Source organism: Xyrauchen texanus, chromosome 38 (genome assembly GCF_025860055.1).
Source record: "Xyrauchen texanus isolate HMW12.3.18 chromosome 38, RBS_HiC_50CHRs, whole genome shotgun sequence".
Classification (NCBI taxonomy): Eukaryota; Metazoa; Chordata; class Actinopteri; order Cypriniformes; family Catostomidae; genus Xyrauchen; species Xyrauchen texanus.
In genome coordinates, this window is record NC_068313.1 from 19,738,041 (window position 1) to 19,756,145 (window position 18,105).

Genomic DNA, 18,105 nt, shown 5'->3' on the forward strand with positions numbered 1-18,105 from the left:
TGGATTTAAATTAAAAAGGGAATTAAACAAATAACTTGACCTCAAATACGCAACTTTTCAATTCTAAATGTGGTCATAATATCGTAAAACGTGACGTCATTTTGTCATCCTAAACATTTCACTTGAAATTGAGTCAACTGTAGTTCAACTTTCCTAACTACAGAGGGAGACATAGACCAGACATTCACAAGGCAACGTGGCCTCATTTTCATGTGTGATTGTTTGTTTTCTTTCTGTCCATAACACATTTATGATGTAATTAAATAACAAAATTAAAGTTATGTTTTTTAAAGAATGAGCCAAGCACTTGGATTTTAGAATATTTTTTTTTACAGTAGACCTACATTTGTTGACATACAACACGTACTTCAGAGAAAAATCTGTTACAAAGAATTGTAAGATTGTAGAATGCAACTACAATGTTTGATATAGAAAAAAACTGACAGCATCGGCATATAATATTTTTTATTATTATTATAACTGTTGAAAAGTTCATAAATCTAAAATAAATATGATTCCTTTTCCTATTTTTTTTTTTTTCAGACTGAAATGTCTCATAAGTATTAACTGGAGAATAAATCTTCCCAAAATAATGAGTAGTCAAAATTTTTTGGAATGCGTTGCCTTTGTTTAATAGTCTATGACAAGCTTTCACAAGTGATGATCAGCTCCAGTTTAACAGGACAGATAATACAAAAGACAAAGTTAACAGTAAGAGAAGCCTGCACCACTGTCCTATTTATAAAAATAAAAAAATATTAAAATGTGTAAATTCATAATAAAAGAAAACCAGTGAAAAAAGGATATACAAACACATAGTACAGTCAAAAGTCAAGTGTTTATATAAATTATAAAGAAAGAAATGTAAATGAAGATAAAGACAGTGTTTTGAATGTATACAGTGACAGCACGCTTGTCTTCGAAAAATCCCACCGTTGCAGTTAAACTTGAACATTATTAAGCACTAATCAATAACAATAGATTGCAATGTGGCTTCTGTAAAAACTGCCAAGCATCCAGTGGAATAAGTTCATAATTAGGTCATTCCATCTAGTGATATTTGAGCAAACGTAATCTCAGGGACTTGCTATAAATCTGCAAAATCATTCTAAATGCAACTGTCTACAATGTGCAATGCACACAGTAAATGCAAACCACACCACGTGTTTCCAATCACACAAAAAGCATACGCTGTACACAGTATGACCTCATTACAGCTGTTTGCCTGCCTCAGTTTCACATATTATTGATTCCAAAATGTCAAAGCTGAGTGATTTATAAGCCAAACATAACAATACATATTATAATAAGATTAATTTAATAGAAAACATGACAATAAAAACCATCTAATCAGAATCCAGACTTATTTTTGTATCTATGTGTAAGATTAGCATACAAAGAAGGAAAGAGATATGTGGGTATTCCAACAATTTTGGTTGACATCTGGTCAAGAAATAAGTGTGTGTACAGGCAGTATGATAGCTCTTCAGCTCTGGTTTGCTGTATTTGTGGCTCTGCTAAGGCTAAATTGAGAATAGAGACAAGTCCTTATCAGTCTGAGATTAGATGTGTCACTGTGGAAATTCACTGAGACAGAGGGACATAATGAACCAGTTAAGAGTTTGTTTCACAAATCACATGATCAAGACAAGAGGGATTTGAATTGGCAGGTTTCCTGGTTTCTCAGAACAGCTCTAGGGAGATTGGCTCCTGTCTCCATTTTAAGCCAATTGCTATTTAGACTCTTCAGTACCTATAACAGAAAGCAATGTACATCATTTGTTATCTTGCATATTTGTAACATTACTCCTTGTGCACAGAAACTAATGATGTTATCTGTTTTTACACACAAAAAAGGCAGCTATCCAAAAAAATTAAAACACTGACTTACATTACAAAAAAGTTTCAAGAATTGAAATAATGTTCCAAATAAATGCATTATCTGCTCTTCCACACAAATCAAATCATGTTTCTGGAACATTCCACACACACTATATATATATATATATATATATATATATATATATATATATATATATATATATATATATATATTGCTGGCCAAAAGTCTGGAATAATGTACAGAATTTGCTGTTTCGGAAGGAAATTGGTACTTTATTTCACCAATGTGTCATTCAACTGATCACAAAATATATTCAGGACATTACTGATGTAAAAACAGCACCAGCACTATTTGAAAAAAAAATTTTTTGATAAAATCTAGACAGATCCCATTTCCTGCATCCATCACTCAAACACCTTAACCTTGAGTAATCATGTTAAATTTGGTACTAGAAAACCACTTTCCATTATATCAAACACAGTTGAAAACTATTTGGTTCATTAAATTCATTTTAACATTGTCTTTGTGTTTGTTTTTGAGTTGCCACAGTATGCAATAGACTAGCATGTCTTAAGGTCAAAAATGGCAAAAAAGAAACAACTTTCTCTAGAAACTCATCAGTCAATCAATGTTTTGAGGAATGAAGGCTATACAATGCTTGAAATTGCCAAAAAACTGAAGATTTCATACAAAGGTGTTCACTACACTCTTCAAAGACGAAGGACAACTGGCTCTAACAAGGACAGAAAGAGATGTAGAAGTCCAGATGTACAACTAAACAAGAGGATAAGTACATCAGAGTCTCTAGTTTGAGAAACAGATGCCTCACATGTCCTCAGCTGACAGCTTCATTGAATTCTACCTGCTCAACACCAGTTTCATGTACAACAGTAAAGAGAAGACTCAGGGGTGCAGCCTTATGGGAAGAATTGCAAAAACACTTTTTAAACAGAAAAACAAAAATAAAAGTTTAGAGTGGGCAAAGAAACACAGACATTGGACAACAGATAATTGGAAAAGAGTGTTATGGATCTGAACCCCATTGAGCTTTTGTGGGATCAGCTAGACTGTAAGTTGACAAGACATCTATGTCAAGTGCTACAGGAAGTGTGGGGTGAAATGTCACCTGAGTATCTGGACAAACTGACAGCTGGAATGCCAAAGATCTGCAAAACTGTCATTGCTGCACGTTGAGGTTTTTTTTAATGAGAACTCTTTGAAGTAGTTTAAGAAGTTCTGAATATTTTTTTCAAATTGTAATAGTAATTTTTCACATTATTAATGTCCTGATTATACATTGTGATCAGTTGAATGCCACTTTGGTGAATAAAAGTACCAACATCAGGACTATCATAAATTAATTAATTAAGGTTTTATTATATGTAATCTTTCTCATATTCAATTTAACTAATAAAAAAAATATATATTTTTATATTATATATATTTTATCTTGTTTTCCTGAAAAGAAAAAACTGAATAAAAATATCTAAACATCTTTAAAACAAGAAAAATATAGTATATAGAATATAGTGTATCATTACAAATTAAGATTTAATTTTTGGGTAAACTATCACTTTAAAGCATAAAGCTTTAATGTTTATGCCAGTGGGTGCCTATCTATGTTTTTATTAAGAAAGTGTTGACAATTTTACTGGAAAACAAGACCAATATGATTAACAAAATGATTTTGCAGTGTTAAACAACATACAAACCATGTCTTCAACGTTACTGCTGTTTCCCATCATACATTACCTCTCATATAAGATTCTTTAGATGAGATTAGCTGAGGTTAGTAATTGGTGGATAGATATTGCTATGAACAGAAGAGCTGCATGTAGTTAAGCGGATGGGAAAGAGATCCAGTTAATGTGATGTTAAGAGAGGATGTGGACAAGGAAAGAGTAAAGCAGATGATGGTGGAGGGGTTCTAGCCAGCTACTCATGATGAGCGGTGAATTGTTGATGATATTTCTAATCGACAGGTAAATTCAAAAATACCGTAAATGGTGTGAGACTTTTATTCCGTAACTGCAGGGCCCGGGTTCTCTTTATTTTCAGAGGGAATCGCTAAGTAGTCTGTCCTGTAGACACATGGGTACAATAGGAAAAAAAAAGGCAAAACTGAGGAGCTGAGGGTGCACTTTTGCACCACTTACTTTAGGATCCTTCAGCAAAGTAGAAGTCACTTCAAGATAACTAACAAAATTTTAAAATAACACAATTTTAAATTACTGCATGTAGGTTGATACTTTTGGGTGAACTATTCACTTAAGGTTAAATAGCTCAGTGGAATTTCAGATAATGAAGTTTGGGGTCTTCATGTTTTCTTCTGCAGGGAATTGAAGGCAAGGTGAGAGAATAAAAGACAGCAATAAAGTCAAATATTAATATGACCGACATACAGATCAACAAATAATGACCGACAACAGTAAGCTATAGAAATAATGGGTAGGAAGATTGTAGAGGGTTAAAATGGCCCAACGCTGTGCCAAATGACAGTTAGAGATCAATGAGTAGCCTATCGGTTTGAAATCAGATTATAACAGGAGGTCACTTCTATTTTTCCTGTCTACACAATATGACTGATATGTTAGGTCACACCAGTGCAACTTTTAAAGCTCTTTAGGATGCATTATCCATGTATGCATGTGCTTGTGTCCTAGTGAGTGTTTGTGTTTTTGGGTAATAGTAGTCTATAATGCATAAATTATCTCCAGAACACAGCTGTAAATTCATCACTAAAGATTTAACTTCAAGTGAGTCGAAAATGATTGAATGTTAAGTGCACACCATCCCTAGTAAGAACATGTTTAATCACCTTTCAAACTGGTCATACATACGCCTACTTTTCCATTAATCTGCAAGTCAATTGAATTATCAAGCAAACATAGACTCTGGAGGTGCTGATCTTATTGATACATTAAGGGAATGTCACAGTCATTAAAGCGTAAGTAATCCAACATCAGCAATTTACTGGTCCTTACTGGGCCCATTTCTCAGAAGAGTATTACAGAGACTGTGATTGTGGTTAAACTCCTTAGTCGGAGGCATATTGATGCAAATAAAAAATATAATAAATATATAAATAATTAGAATTAGAATAAAAGCTACTAAATTAGAGTAATAGAAGCAAGGTCCATTCAAACGTTACAATATTGTGAATGTGGTTGTCAATTGCTGGGTTTTCAATCCAAAATGTTTAGCATTTTTAAGTGCATTTCTAGACTCTGTGCTGTCTATCTAAGATCTATTGGCAGTTGAGAAGATATAACACCCTAGTACAGTTAAAAATCTACAGAAACAGAACTCGTTTAACCTCTTGGACTGTGCTCCTTAAATTTCAGTCTTTTTTGGCAGCGACTTTGTATAGTTTGTTTTGTAAAGAATTCGTATAGTTCAGTTCATGTAAAACATGTTTTGGACGTACTTGCAAATTTAGAACATGACCCATGGCCATGCAAATGCAATACTCACACATTATCCTGCGCCTGCTCGTCAGATTTGGAGATCTTCCTGTAGCAGTAGATCATCTCCACCAGTAACCAGAATGTAAGGAACACCAGGAGAACATACATTATGATCTCTGAATACAGGGCTGTGATGTTCTGGCTGGCTAAGATAAAGATTAAAATGGATGTTTGTGATCAATTCATTCAGAAAGTGAAGGTTTGAGTCTCAAGTGTGCTGGTGTGGTGCATGAGTGTGGAAAGTCAGAATATGGTAACACTATGATGCAATATAATATAACTGTAATGCACAAAGATAGTTTTATCCACAGCTATATCTGGTCAAAAGGAATTATCACTGAGGGTAAAACAAGGAGTGCAAATGCTTTAAGTCACTTTACATGTGCGCAGTCATGCTTTGCATCGAGGTGGTACATTTTTATTTTGTGCAGTGAGAAATATGCATTTATATTTGGTTAAACGACAATTAATAACATCTTTTTCTTTTTATGTGAAAATACCTAATCCCGAAGATTGAACCAGCATACATGAAAGACCTGAAATCAAAAGGATTCAACTGCTAACAAATGTTCACCTAAAATTAAAAGTGTTGAGTAATTAGTTTTTTAGGCAAAAGTCAGTTGAGTTGATTAGGTAGAAGTAGGCGCTATTTTATATTTCTGCCTTTTCCATGGAAGATACTGTGCAGCAAGTAATTTGCATGCAAACACAAAACCACTCCCAATAAACAATCATGCTCAGACATTTCACGTCAACTTTCCCATGGAGGACAATGAGACTCAAAAGTGGTATGACATACTGTAAGTAAGATATTGAAAACTTTATGCAGAGTGATTGTGTGATCAGGGGTTCTCAGCTATACTCTCTCTTCAGAGCAGAAGCCCAGTATTGATTTACAGTACGGCCAAGATTCATCCACATTGAAGACAAAATGCCATCAGTAAATAAAAAAATGTACTGATCTGATTTCCATTTGTAAATTAGCCACATACAGTTCTGTATAATGGAAATGGGTTTTAAAGATGAGAACCACTGTATACATACATCAACACCAGTGCAGTGCATGTGACATTTCAGAAGAAAAACAAGTCTATCTCCCAAAAAAGGTCATTTGATGGCATTATTAAAACTGGCTTTATGCCTCATGCACTACAGTGAATAGCTCTAAAATAGCATGGAATGTAAAAGCACAGTTGTAAGTCTGTGGTTGTAGAAGGCCAGTTGTTTCTCAAAATATCTTCAACACCCACCAATTAAATACAACCTTTTCTATTTCTATCTTCGAATCAAGAAACTCATAGTAGACACGCAGATAGAGATAATGCATTGTGTTTGCATGATTAAATGAAGACAAATATACATTGGATAAAGTATATTCGAAGAGTGAGAGGAAGTACTCTGCATTAAGCAATCTTAGGCATCCAGAGAACAGCATACAAACCAGAATCTTTACATTACCCCTTACAATAGATAGAGAGGTAAGTGGTTGGTTAGATAAAACCCATCCCCTGAAAACAACTTCCTGACTTCCAATAAGTAAGCTTATAAAAAAATAAAAACAGAACAAAACATAACATTACTAGAACAACACAAACAACACAAAGAAATGTCAGGACACAATAATAGAGTTACTCTAAGCACAATCATCTCAATCACACAGGAATAGCTAGATGATTATTGAAATTAATGCATTTGGGGCCATTCAGACAGAACGCATTTTTGCACCTACAAAGCTAGAAGCAGTGCAATGGATATATTAGAACGCAGGTGTCTTGAGACGCACTTTTATAAGTTTATGCTCTTTACTAACTTGACATGGTGTCTAAAAAGAAATGTGGCACTCCTAGATGCAGCACAACCAATAGAGTAGAATGAAGGTGTCTCGAACTTGACAACGTCTTAAAAACAGGGTGCTCCTGTGCAAGACACTGAATAAACTGTGAGATGTAGCCCAATGGTCAGACACCCCCCTCTAGACTAGAGCATATTTGAAAACAATGGAAAACCAGAAGCACAGGGTGCAGACACAAAAATGTGGGCCCCCCAGGGGCTGTTCAGACAGAATATGTTCTTGTGTTAAAAAAAGTTAGATGCTGCATAACGAATGGAACAGAATGCAGTCACGAGACCCTGAAAAAACAATGGTCAAAGATGTCCGTCTATTGTTTGTTTACTTAAAAGAATAATAAAAAAACAACAATACTGCAGACGGATGTAAAAATGCATTTTTGTGAATGGCCCCCTAGGAAGTTCTAGTAGTGAGGTCACTCACTCACCTTTTTCTTTCACCTCCAGATCGATTTCGATTGTCTTTGTAGTAGAAGGCGTGAATGAATCAAACTCAAAGAGGCGGAACACCACGCATTCGTATTTGCCAGTGTCATTTAAAGTGACCTTTTGGATAACAATCGAAACATCCTGCAAGTCCTTACTGCCATTCCACACCAGACGACCTCTCCAGTGCTCTTCTATATACTCTGGCTCCCGCGGGTCACCATCGTACTGATAGATCTGAGCAGTGGAGAGGATTATGGGACAGAGATACTACTTTTAAGCACAATACAAACTAATGAGTCTTTTTTCCAAACATGAGATAAGAGGTAAACTCACAAGCACTCTTCTGTTATCTGGACCGATGTAGTACCAATCCACTTTGGTTTTCGCAGCGATCTCCTCTCGTTTCATGCAGAAGATGCAGGTTAACTTCATATATTTGTCTACCACGGCCTCAGTGTCAGACGGCACGTCCACACACACTGGCCAGCCCTCCCGCACTGCAGACAACACAGAGTATTACTACACTCACAAACAAACACACAACTACACACACTTTTCCCTTTACACTTTACCTCACAACAGTGCAACGCAGCAACAGATACTGTACAAATTGGGTTAAGGACAAAAAATACCACCGAAAGTGACAAAATACCCTACTTATTTAAAACACTGTGGCAAACGCCTCATTGTAATTTTTGTAATTGTTTATATGTTATTTAACATTGGCTGCATTTCATAATATTCTGTTTATGGCCTCTCTAGTTATTTGTTTAGTGCCTCTTCAGACACCTCAGTAACCTGTACCTGTAGCTGTCAGGCATCCCAGAGGCGAGTGTTTTTGAATATATAGCAAGAGTTTGTTGATGAAACAATCTAAAATCATCTCTTAAAACACTGTGAAGAAAATCCAAGCCAAAATAGAAATATAAATACATCAAAATCTACCATGACAATAAACAGCAGAGCTGTGCAATCTCAGTGCCCGGTCAAAAATGACCAAATATTATTTGAATAATAACTAATTTTAGTCCTCACTCAGTTACAATTTAGTCTAGCAGAGTGTTAATTGTGTCATGATACCCTGTGTACTATTTAAAGATACTTTTATATTTAGTATTGATTTGATCTTATAGGAAACATCCATAGATTTTATGAAAAATGTATTTCAGTTCATTGATTCAAATTAAGTATACTCTTTATAAGTTTTCATATACTTATATACCTTACATATAAAGAATGCCTTTAAAAATCAATTCCAAGGGAAAATGTTGGTTAACCTGTACTTATAGGTGAAATATCAGTTAACCAGGCTAATATAAAACATGTATTTTTGACACTGAATTACATAACTGATGACTCAGTCAATCATATTTTACAATGCGTCAGATCATGTCTTGCTTAGCCCTAGGAATTAAGGGTTAACACTTTCCCAAATATGTAGCTTCAATATACTGTACGTGTATTTTATGGAGTTCAATTAAATCTGAAGCAGAGATTTATCAAGGGAGCACCAGATAATAAGACAGAGAGAGAGAGAGAGAGAGAGAGAGAGAGAGAGAGAGAGAGAGAGAGAGAGAGAGAGAGAGAAAGAGCATTATCCATTACAAGCTCCAATTCCAGAAAGAGGTCCATTTGAGCTTGTCTCCCTATCCTCACATTCATAGCACACCTGACTCCATGTCAGACAAAAATACACATTAAACTGACTGCTGCAAACACATGCTCGGTATTGGCATCAGAGCACGCCCAATTAAGGAGGGCCTGAGTTTAGGGATCAGTGATGTGAAGATTTAAACATGCTCTGGAGTGTTCGCCTGACTGTTAACATAACATCTCTGCCATTGTTGACATAGAGGCCAACTTACATAACTTACTGCCTCTAGCACAGGCTGTCAACACTGATCGTGTCTTTACCTTTTGAAAGGTCATATGGGCCTATGTAATTTGGCACATAAGAGCCCAGAAGTCTAGCTGATGCATAATAATGACTAGTGACATATTTTGCCATTATTAAAGTCTGTGAACATGTGTTCCCATGACACAATACTGCCACAGTCTGTGCCACAGTAACAATATTATCTTTGTATGAAAGGATTGTTATTTTTGTGGTCATCTGGACTTATAATGTGTATGAAGTCTTTATGTAGAAAAACTAAAATATGAATCCCAGTGCAAATGATTTTATGTGCACTGTTTTTATTTAATTAACCCTTAAATGCATGAGTACTTTACCAAACACTATTGTATACTCGGGTCTTTAGAGACCCGTCACGTATATCTAGAACAAATCGATCTACAAAATGCCCAGATATTTTTACATTTTTCAAATATTTTCAGGACAATTAGAAAATAATATAATTTCATATATTCTGATACATTTTGATGTTTTTATTTTTCATACAGTATTTTAAAGAGATGATGCAACAAATCAGGACAAATCTAGAACAGGATTCATTACATTCACACTGAAATATCATGAGACATGACTGGCTGTCAAACCCATATGGAGCTACACATAACATATAAGCTACACATACGTATTTTCTCAGACACTTTTTGGTCTAACTTGACACACAGCTTACATAATTTCAGTAGAACACCCAAATGACAACAGCCAAATCATACTGTGCGTGTGTTGCACTTGCTATGGTTTACTTCCATGTTGCTTTATCAAATAGCACTGAATCACTGAAACACCAGCGCTACCTTGAGTAATAAATAGCATGTATAATATGTGTGTACTATACATGCATATGGCATACTGATAATTCACCATTGTCTCACAGAAAACCAACGTGATATTGAAGTCTATTGTATGAATGTAGTACTCATGTGTCTTGTAATAAACAAAGAAATAGATATCCTGGAGGGGGCTTGGGTAGCTCAGCATGTATTGACACTGACAACCACCCCTGGAGTCACGAGTTTGAATACAGGGCATGCTGAGTGACACCAGCCAGGTCTCCTAAGCAGCCAAATTGGCCCGGTTGCTAGGGAGGGTAGAGTCACACGAGGTCACGATTAGTGGTTCTCGCTCTAAATTGGGTGTGTGGTAAGTTGTGCGTGGATCGCAGAGATTAGCATGAGCCTCCACATGCTGGAGTGTCCGCAGTGTCATGCACAATGAGCCACGTGATTAGATGTGCGGATTGACTGTCTCAGAAGCGGAGGCAACTGAGAATTGTCCTCCGCCACCCGGGTTGAGGTGAGTAACCACGGCACCAAGAGGACCTACTAAGTAGTGGGAATTGGGCTTTCAAATTGGGGAGAAAAAGAGGATAAAAAAAGGGAAAGAAATAGATATCCTGGGAAAGTAAACTTACAGTATATAGATATGAAACAATCATAAAAATAAGATTTATGAAAGAGCAAAAAAATTATAGAATGATTTCATACCTAGTGTCTCTAATGACCCTATACACTTTTGGTACCTAAGCCAATATAAAAATGATTATTATTTTGCAATTTTGACTGTGTGTATGTGTGTGTGTGTGTGTGTGTGTGTGTGTGTGTGTGTGTGTGTGTGTGTGTGTGTGTGTGTGTGTGTGTGTGTGTTTGTGTGACACTATTTATAAGAGACAGATTGAGGAATAGCCTACTAAAGAGGAGTGGGCACAACTCCAAAAAATGTATGAGGTACAAGGGGTGAAATAAGACCCTAGGGTTAAATATATACAATGCAAAAGTACACATATGGTTTTAGTCATATGACGTTTTCATAAACAAATCACTAGTATTTTGTATAAAAAAATTATAAAAAATTAAAAAGACTCAAAATTTTGCATTAAAAAACTCTAAATATTATTTAGTCAAAAGTTTGTTCCTTTCCTACTTTTTGTGTTTACTTTTTGAAGAAAACAACGTAGCTACGGTACAAAAAGAGAGAAGCAGAGCTAAGCATATCTTTTATCATTCACAATAAACATTAAAAAGACGAATACACTTACCAGTAAATATGTACAGCATTAGCAAACGCAGCACAAGCCTCATGCGAGCTGCCATGCTGGGAGTTCTAATAACAGGGCGGCGTCTCAGATTGAGTCTTCCTGTTCGCGAAGAGATAAATGAAAGATGAGAAATCACTGTAAATTTGACAGTCACTCGCTTTTAAAGGGGCTCTATGTCTATATGCTGTATTTTGAGTCTCTGACTATAATTTACGCAAATGTCATCTGTGATCTGATGAGTTGATCAGCACCACGGACAGCGCCCATTAAAACTCACGCTAATCCAACACCAGTTACGTACTTCAGCTGTTTACAAAAGTCACTGGTAAAGAAAGTTGTATAGAGATTAAATATTACGCATTTAACATGCAAACTGCAACTGATCGTGAAACAATCCGGTTGTTTAAATTTAACTCAGCGCTGTTTAAATCAGACTTTGGGACAAATGTTTTCATGTTTATTTCCAGTGAAAGTTTGACTATTCTTACCAAGGCAGAAACATCCGGTCTATCTGTAAATAACACGCGCCGTAACTCAAACTAAACGCGCGCGCTCTTCTTCCATGACGATTCTCGTGAATCAAACGCGAAAACAAAAGACCTGTGGATTCCTAACGATTTCTGTGGAAAATTCTCGCAAAATAAAGAAATCCAACGCCTCCGAATCGAGCAGATTCAGTAGATGTCAGCGACAGAGCGCGAAGCGTTTTCTTTTCCATCCACATGAGTAGTACTCCAATCCTGCTTCCTTTGTGGCAGGAGAATAACAGCCGCCTGTCTTTTTTTTCTTACTACCCACTTACTCATGACAGACAGACAGTGCGCGTGCGCGACTGTCAACTGTTAGACTGGCTTCCATTATGAAGGTTTCATAGAGGGGTTACATTGAACTTATTTAATAATATAAGAATCCTTAAAAATTTGGAATTTCAAGTGGTTTCACAGATAAAACCCTGTCAACTGAAGGCTGCTGGTGCTTTTACAGTCAGCTTTTAACAGGCTCGGCTGTGTATAATTACTAAAAGCCTTAATCAAAACCTAGTGGATAGATATTGAATTTGTATCCCTCTGTTTTAGCACAAATTAGACATGCACTCTTTTAAAATGCAATAAAGCAAATCAAAGTAACACAATTGGAAGTATTGTACTTTTACATTGTGTACACACTTAGCAAAAATAATTGTTCATTCTGATTTTTGTTTACACCTGGGTTCTCTGAGACCCCAAACATAAAATAATACAACACTTTATCAGCTTGAACTAAACAGTAGCTTTTAATCAGTTCTCATTAGATTAGGAGAAGTCATAAAGTATCATTAAACCTTAATGCTAATTATGTTTTTGACATGATAAATGGGCCTGGATAAAGGTTAAAGGAATAGTTCACCCACAAATGAAAACTCTTTCATTATTTATTCATCCTCATGCCATCCAAGATGTAATTAACTTTCTACCTTCTGGAGAAGTCAAATGATGATTTTTAGAAGAATATCTCAGCTTTGTGGGTGAACAGAACATTGAAGTTCCAAAAAGCACATAAAGGAAGCATAACAGTAACCAATGTGGCCCTAGTGGTTTAATCCATGTTTTCAGAAGTGATATGATAGGTGTGGGTGAGAAATAGATCAATATTTAAATAATTTTTTACTATAAATCTTCACCCAGCCTCAACCAGTTGGTGGCGATATACACAAAGAATGTGAATCAGCAAAAAGCAAAAAGAAACTAAAAGAACATGAATGTGGAAGTGAAAATGAAGATTTATAGTATAAAATGACTTAAGTATTGATCTGTTTCTCACCTACACTTACTGTATATCGCTACTGAAGACATTATTTTAATCACTGTATTCTTTTTGATTACTTCTATGCTGCCTTTATGTGCTTTTTGGAGCTTCAAGGCTCTGTTCACCTACAAAGCTGAGATATTCTTTCTGTACTTGGATTGTATGGACCTACAGCACCAAACAGTTCTCCTAAAATTCTTAATTTGTGTTCAGCAGAAGAAAGTCATACATATCTGCGATGACACGAGGGTGAGTAAATGATGAGAGAATTTTCATTTTTGGATGAACTATTCCTGTATTTTATCACCAAACAATTATGTAAGAGCAACATAGATAAAAAAAAATAATAATAATAATCCCTTTGCAGTCCTATTATATTTTTAATATATAATTCTATCCAGGGCACAGGCTACTTTTTGACTAATTCATAGATGACAGTGGAGTCTGAGTGACCTCATGTCAGTGATGTATGCAACAGAGAGAGAGGCAGATGCGAGGATTAAGCTTAGACACAGCCCACACATTTAGCATACAGTCTCAGCTCCTGCATCCATCCCTCCACTCATAAACAACATCCATCAGGCCTGGAGACAATAGCCCAGCGAGCTGTATGCATCTACATGCTACAATTGTATCTGCTCAACAACAGCAGTTCAGTGTTCAGACCCACACACTGGTCCTACTTAACCTTTGCGTGGTCGTTGAAAGCAGCTTCATTGCAATTACTGCTATTATGTGAGTCACTCTGAATTTAACCTTTTCCAGTTTGCAGTAACAATATGGATGACTTTAGAAAGCACTGACAAATGGAAAATGCAAATTTGTGCTTAAATGTGGCGTATGTTCAACACTAAGCAAGCCTTCTAAAATGAAAACAAAAAAGAACTTGTGGTATAGTTTGCATGGTTATCAATTTCGGCCACAGCATAAACAGATACAGTATATATATATATATATATATATATATATATATATATATATATATATATATATATATATATATAATTAAATAGCACACATAATGGCAAACATTGAATGGCAAACATCTGAGAATTAGGATCAACTCTTAGTTCCCTACATAAAAGTAATCCATACCATCTGAAATGCATTAATGTAAACGTATGCTTACTATGGCTGAGCCCTATGTATTATTGCATATATTGGTTCATTTTTCTTTTCTATACAGCTAAGACGGATTCCTCTTCTCTACTGTACTGTTGGCACAGATAATTTGTTGGGATTAGACCTCCAACACAAATGGAAAATTTGTGTCTAATCTTACAATGAGAAAGTCCATGATTTAATCTATGGGAAACCAGTGAAGCTTAGTAGAAGTTAAGGATTATGGATTTCATTATTGGGATCATGACTTTAATTCTGAGGCTGCTTTATTATGATGACCTCACAGGAAAAAGAAGAGCGTATGGCTCACAGGCCTAGAATTAATTTTTTACATGATACACAGACCATTTGTGCCAGCTGCTTTTCAGTCTATTCAAACACTCAAAAACAAGAATTCAGATGTGGAAGAGATTGCAAATAACCTCACTGTGCTAAGTATTGTGTGTGTTAAGAGTACTTACAGCAATAGCAAGAGTGCTTCGAGAAGGAGATGCTGCCAGCAGGTTTATTTGTCTCAACAAAGAATAAAAATGGCAGGCCTGGTGGTTGCTATACCAAAGTCTCTCTAGAAAGTCAGTCCGCACTATCAACCATTTTTGGGATGCTCTCTGGAGGTCATGCCAGTGCTGCTCCTTTCTACTTGAATTGATAAAGACCAAAATCTCCAAAACAGCTGGTCAAGATTTCGATCAAAGAGCATATTTCAAATCAGCAATAAATTCTGATAATACGTGCATCATACATTGTGATCATTACATATTGTGCTAAAAAAAAAAAAAATGGCAACGTTCTAGAGTTGAATGACAGGTGATGTCTGTATCTAAAAGGTGATTGGCTCTTTTACCTTTAAGGTCTGACTCCCTTTATAAATCCATTGACCGTTGTGCGCTCAGAGCTTCTTGGGTGAGCGTTCCAATTTCTCGCATTCATTTTAATAGAAGTGGCCCATTTCTGCTAAATAATGTCTGGCTATTGATGCAGGGAAACCATGGTAACAGAAATGCAAAAGGACAGCATAGACAGTGCAGCCCAGTGTAATGCTTTCTTCCTACTCTGGATGATGAAACCCTTTGAGTTTGTTTATTAGCTTCAGTGCACTATTACAATTTTACACCGTTCATGACATTTTTTTAATCTATTTTAAAAATGTCCACATTTCAATTTTATAATGTTTTTTTTTTAATAATTTATAGATATATTTTGTTAAAGACTACTCTATTAAATTTGAAGGATTTAGTTTTATGAAATTGAAATGCATACATCTGAAAAATAGGCAAACTTATTTTTTGAGTATACGAGTAAAAACAATCCATCTATTTTAATTGTTTATGTAATTATTATCATAAATGCAATACTATTGTTAAGCACAATTAAGCAATCACACACACACAAAAATTTATTCTTAAAGGAATAGCTTGCCCAAAACTGAAACTTCAGTCATAATTTAAGTCACTGTATATTATATTCTCTGTTCTGATCATGAACGTGCAACGTATGACTTCAATTTCAGACTGTTCTCACCAAAACCTATCGGATGCCTTCAGAAGACTTGGAATATGACGCATGGGTTCTTTTGAAGCTTTAGAGTGAATTCCTCTACCAGTATCAATTGCCGTTGTAGTGAAAAGATGGACTGAAACATACATTTTATTTATTATTTTGTCTTCTACACAATAAAGTTATACGGGTTTGGAATAAAGGTTAGAAAAAACTTTCTATTTTGGGTGAACTATACCTTTTACGGTGTCTATTCATTGCACTTTTAAATCCCATTGATATCTGATAATAAATGAGTGACATTGCAGATTAGACCAAAGATGTGAGAGGAAAGTGCTCTCAAAAGTGTGTTCATTAAGAATAAAAGCATGTAAAATCATGTTTTGACATACTTTGTCTTGTGGTGATACTTAGAGGGGATCCCTCACATTTGTACAGTCTTGGTCTGGAATTCCCCTGAAGAGTTATTATAAACGACCATGACTACATACAGTATGTGCTTGTTAGCTATTTTTAAACATGTAATGCAACTTTTTTTTTTTTAACCTCACAGTGAGATCAGATTATCTTAGGGCAAAAGCGCCTTGCTTTAAAGTAATGCATAATTGTCTCATGGTGGGTAACCCCTTTGTTTCAATCTCTTAGTTTGAGAATAGGTTGCTTAAGTATCTACAAAAGAAAGGATCCATTTTCTAGCAAGTTCCTGCTTTATCCAGGTGACAAAGATATTCGATGGACATGTTGTCTTAAAAATTTCCAGATAACATTCAATCAACTATCTTCTTCCTTTTTGCTAAATATATTACATATTTGTTGGGTTTATGCTTTAAAGTTTGAATCCTTTCACAATCAGTAACTCCAATATATACATCTTGGAATCCATTTCCATCCTGGAAACTGAAGACGGCCTAAGAAAATACCAACATTCAAACACTTGCCATATTCTACATTCACATCCTTTCACACCTCAGGTTGAACACATTTCCAAATACTTCAGCTTTTTAACACCTAGTCCTCAACTACCTCTCAGTATAATTCCCTCAATCACTCCAAAATATATCTTCCTCTATTCTCCCCTCTGCCCTATCAGATTCAGTCTGAAGGGACAGAGCAAACGTTGCAAAATTTGCTATATTAAACAAGACTTTTGTATGTTCAAGTACTCACAATTCCTAATGGAATTTTGCCTTTATAGCAAGTAAAATACAATAAGTCAATTTTATTTGTATATCGCCTTTCACAACACACATGGTATCAAAGCAGCTTTAAAGAAGATCAGGATTAACAGACGATAAAAGTGTAATGTCTATAATGTCGATGAATCATCATTGTGTAATTAGATAAAATATGATTGTTAATCATGTTTAAAAATAAGTAATTAAATAATAATTGTATTACAGTTTTTTTCGATTGCTAAACGACAGTGAGCACAACTGGAGCTACATGTGCAAAACTCTAACTACAGTCTGCACAGCAGAAGTTCATGTGGACCAAACTCTAGTTCATTTTTCATTGCTTGAACACAGTTTTCAAAACTCTACACACTTATCCCATGACTTTAACCACAACCTGCACAACACTGTGGATTTACAGCACTTTGTTCAAATGCTAACACACTGCTGTCAAAACTGTGAACCACACATTCAAAACAGAATAGATTTCAGCCTTGTGCATGGCAAGAGAGAACATTAGATGTGATGTTGATGGAAACCTGTGACCTGATGCTAGAGAGAGGCAGGATTAGCCCCTCAATTATTTGTCCGAATTACAGTATGTACTTTTAGTTTCTACCTTTTTTTTCTCATTACTGTAATTCCGTAAATTACTACAGACTATTGAAGCAAACTGCTAATTTTCATTTACCTTAAAGAATTGTTATGTTGTAAAAATGTAAATAAATCATGTGAAAGAATGTCACTCTTTTCTTTGAAGAAAATATGACTTTGTATGAAGTCACTGAAATTGTTCAAACTGTAAAGATGAAAAGTTTGTATTTTGTGTATTGGTGTTTGATGCTAGTGTTTTCCTCTCAGTGTGTTCTGAGTGACAGTGTGTGTTATCTCAGTGAGGGTTGTGCATAGTGTTTGGCTGCACTGAGCCTGTTTTGAGCCATGTGTTAAGAGTTGTGTTGCTTGGAATGAGTTTTGCAGGTGATGTGAACTGTTTA

General features: G+C 35.5%; 1 protein-coding gene across 2 annotated transcripts; it reads right to left on the reverse strand.

Moving 5' to 3' along the window:
- Positions 1-424: 424 nt before the first annotated feature.
- scn3b (sodium channel, voltage-gated, type III, beta) lies at positions 425-12,295 on the reverse strand. Of its 2 annotated transcripts, XM_052109471.1 has the most exons (7): positions 12,023-12,295; positions 11,535-11,633; positions 7,921-8,084; positions 7,587-7,821; positions 5,318-5,456; positions 3,842-3,924; positions 430-1,753 (listed from the first exon to the last, which is right to left on the reverse strand). In XM_052109471.1, exons 2-6 carry the CDS (start codon positions 11,587-11,589, stop codon positions 3,861-3,863), a joined length of 657 nt encoding a protein of 218 aa, XP_051965431.1. In that variant the 5' UTR covers positions 11,590-11,633; positions 12,023-12,295; the 3' UTR covers positions 430-1,753; positions 3,842-3,860. The 2 variants fall into 2 exon arrangements, with proteins under 2 accessions (XP_051965432.1, XP_051965431.1); XM_052109472.1 differs by lacking the exon at positions 3,842-3,924 and having other exon boundaries at positions 425-1,753.
- Positions 12,296-18,105: the final 5,810 nt, after the last annotated feature.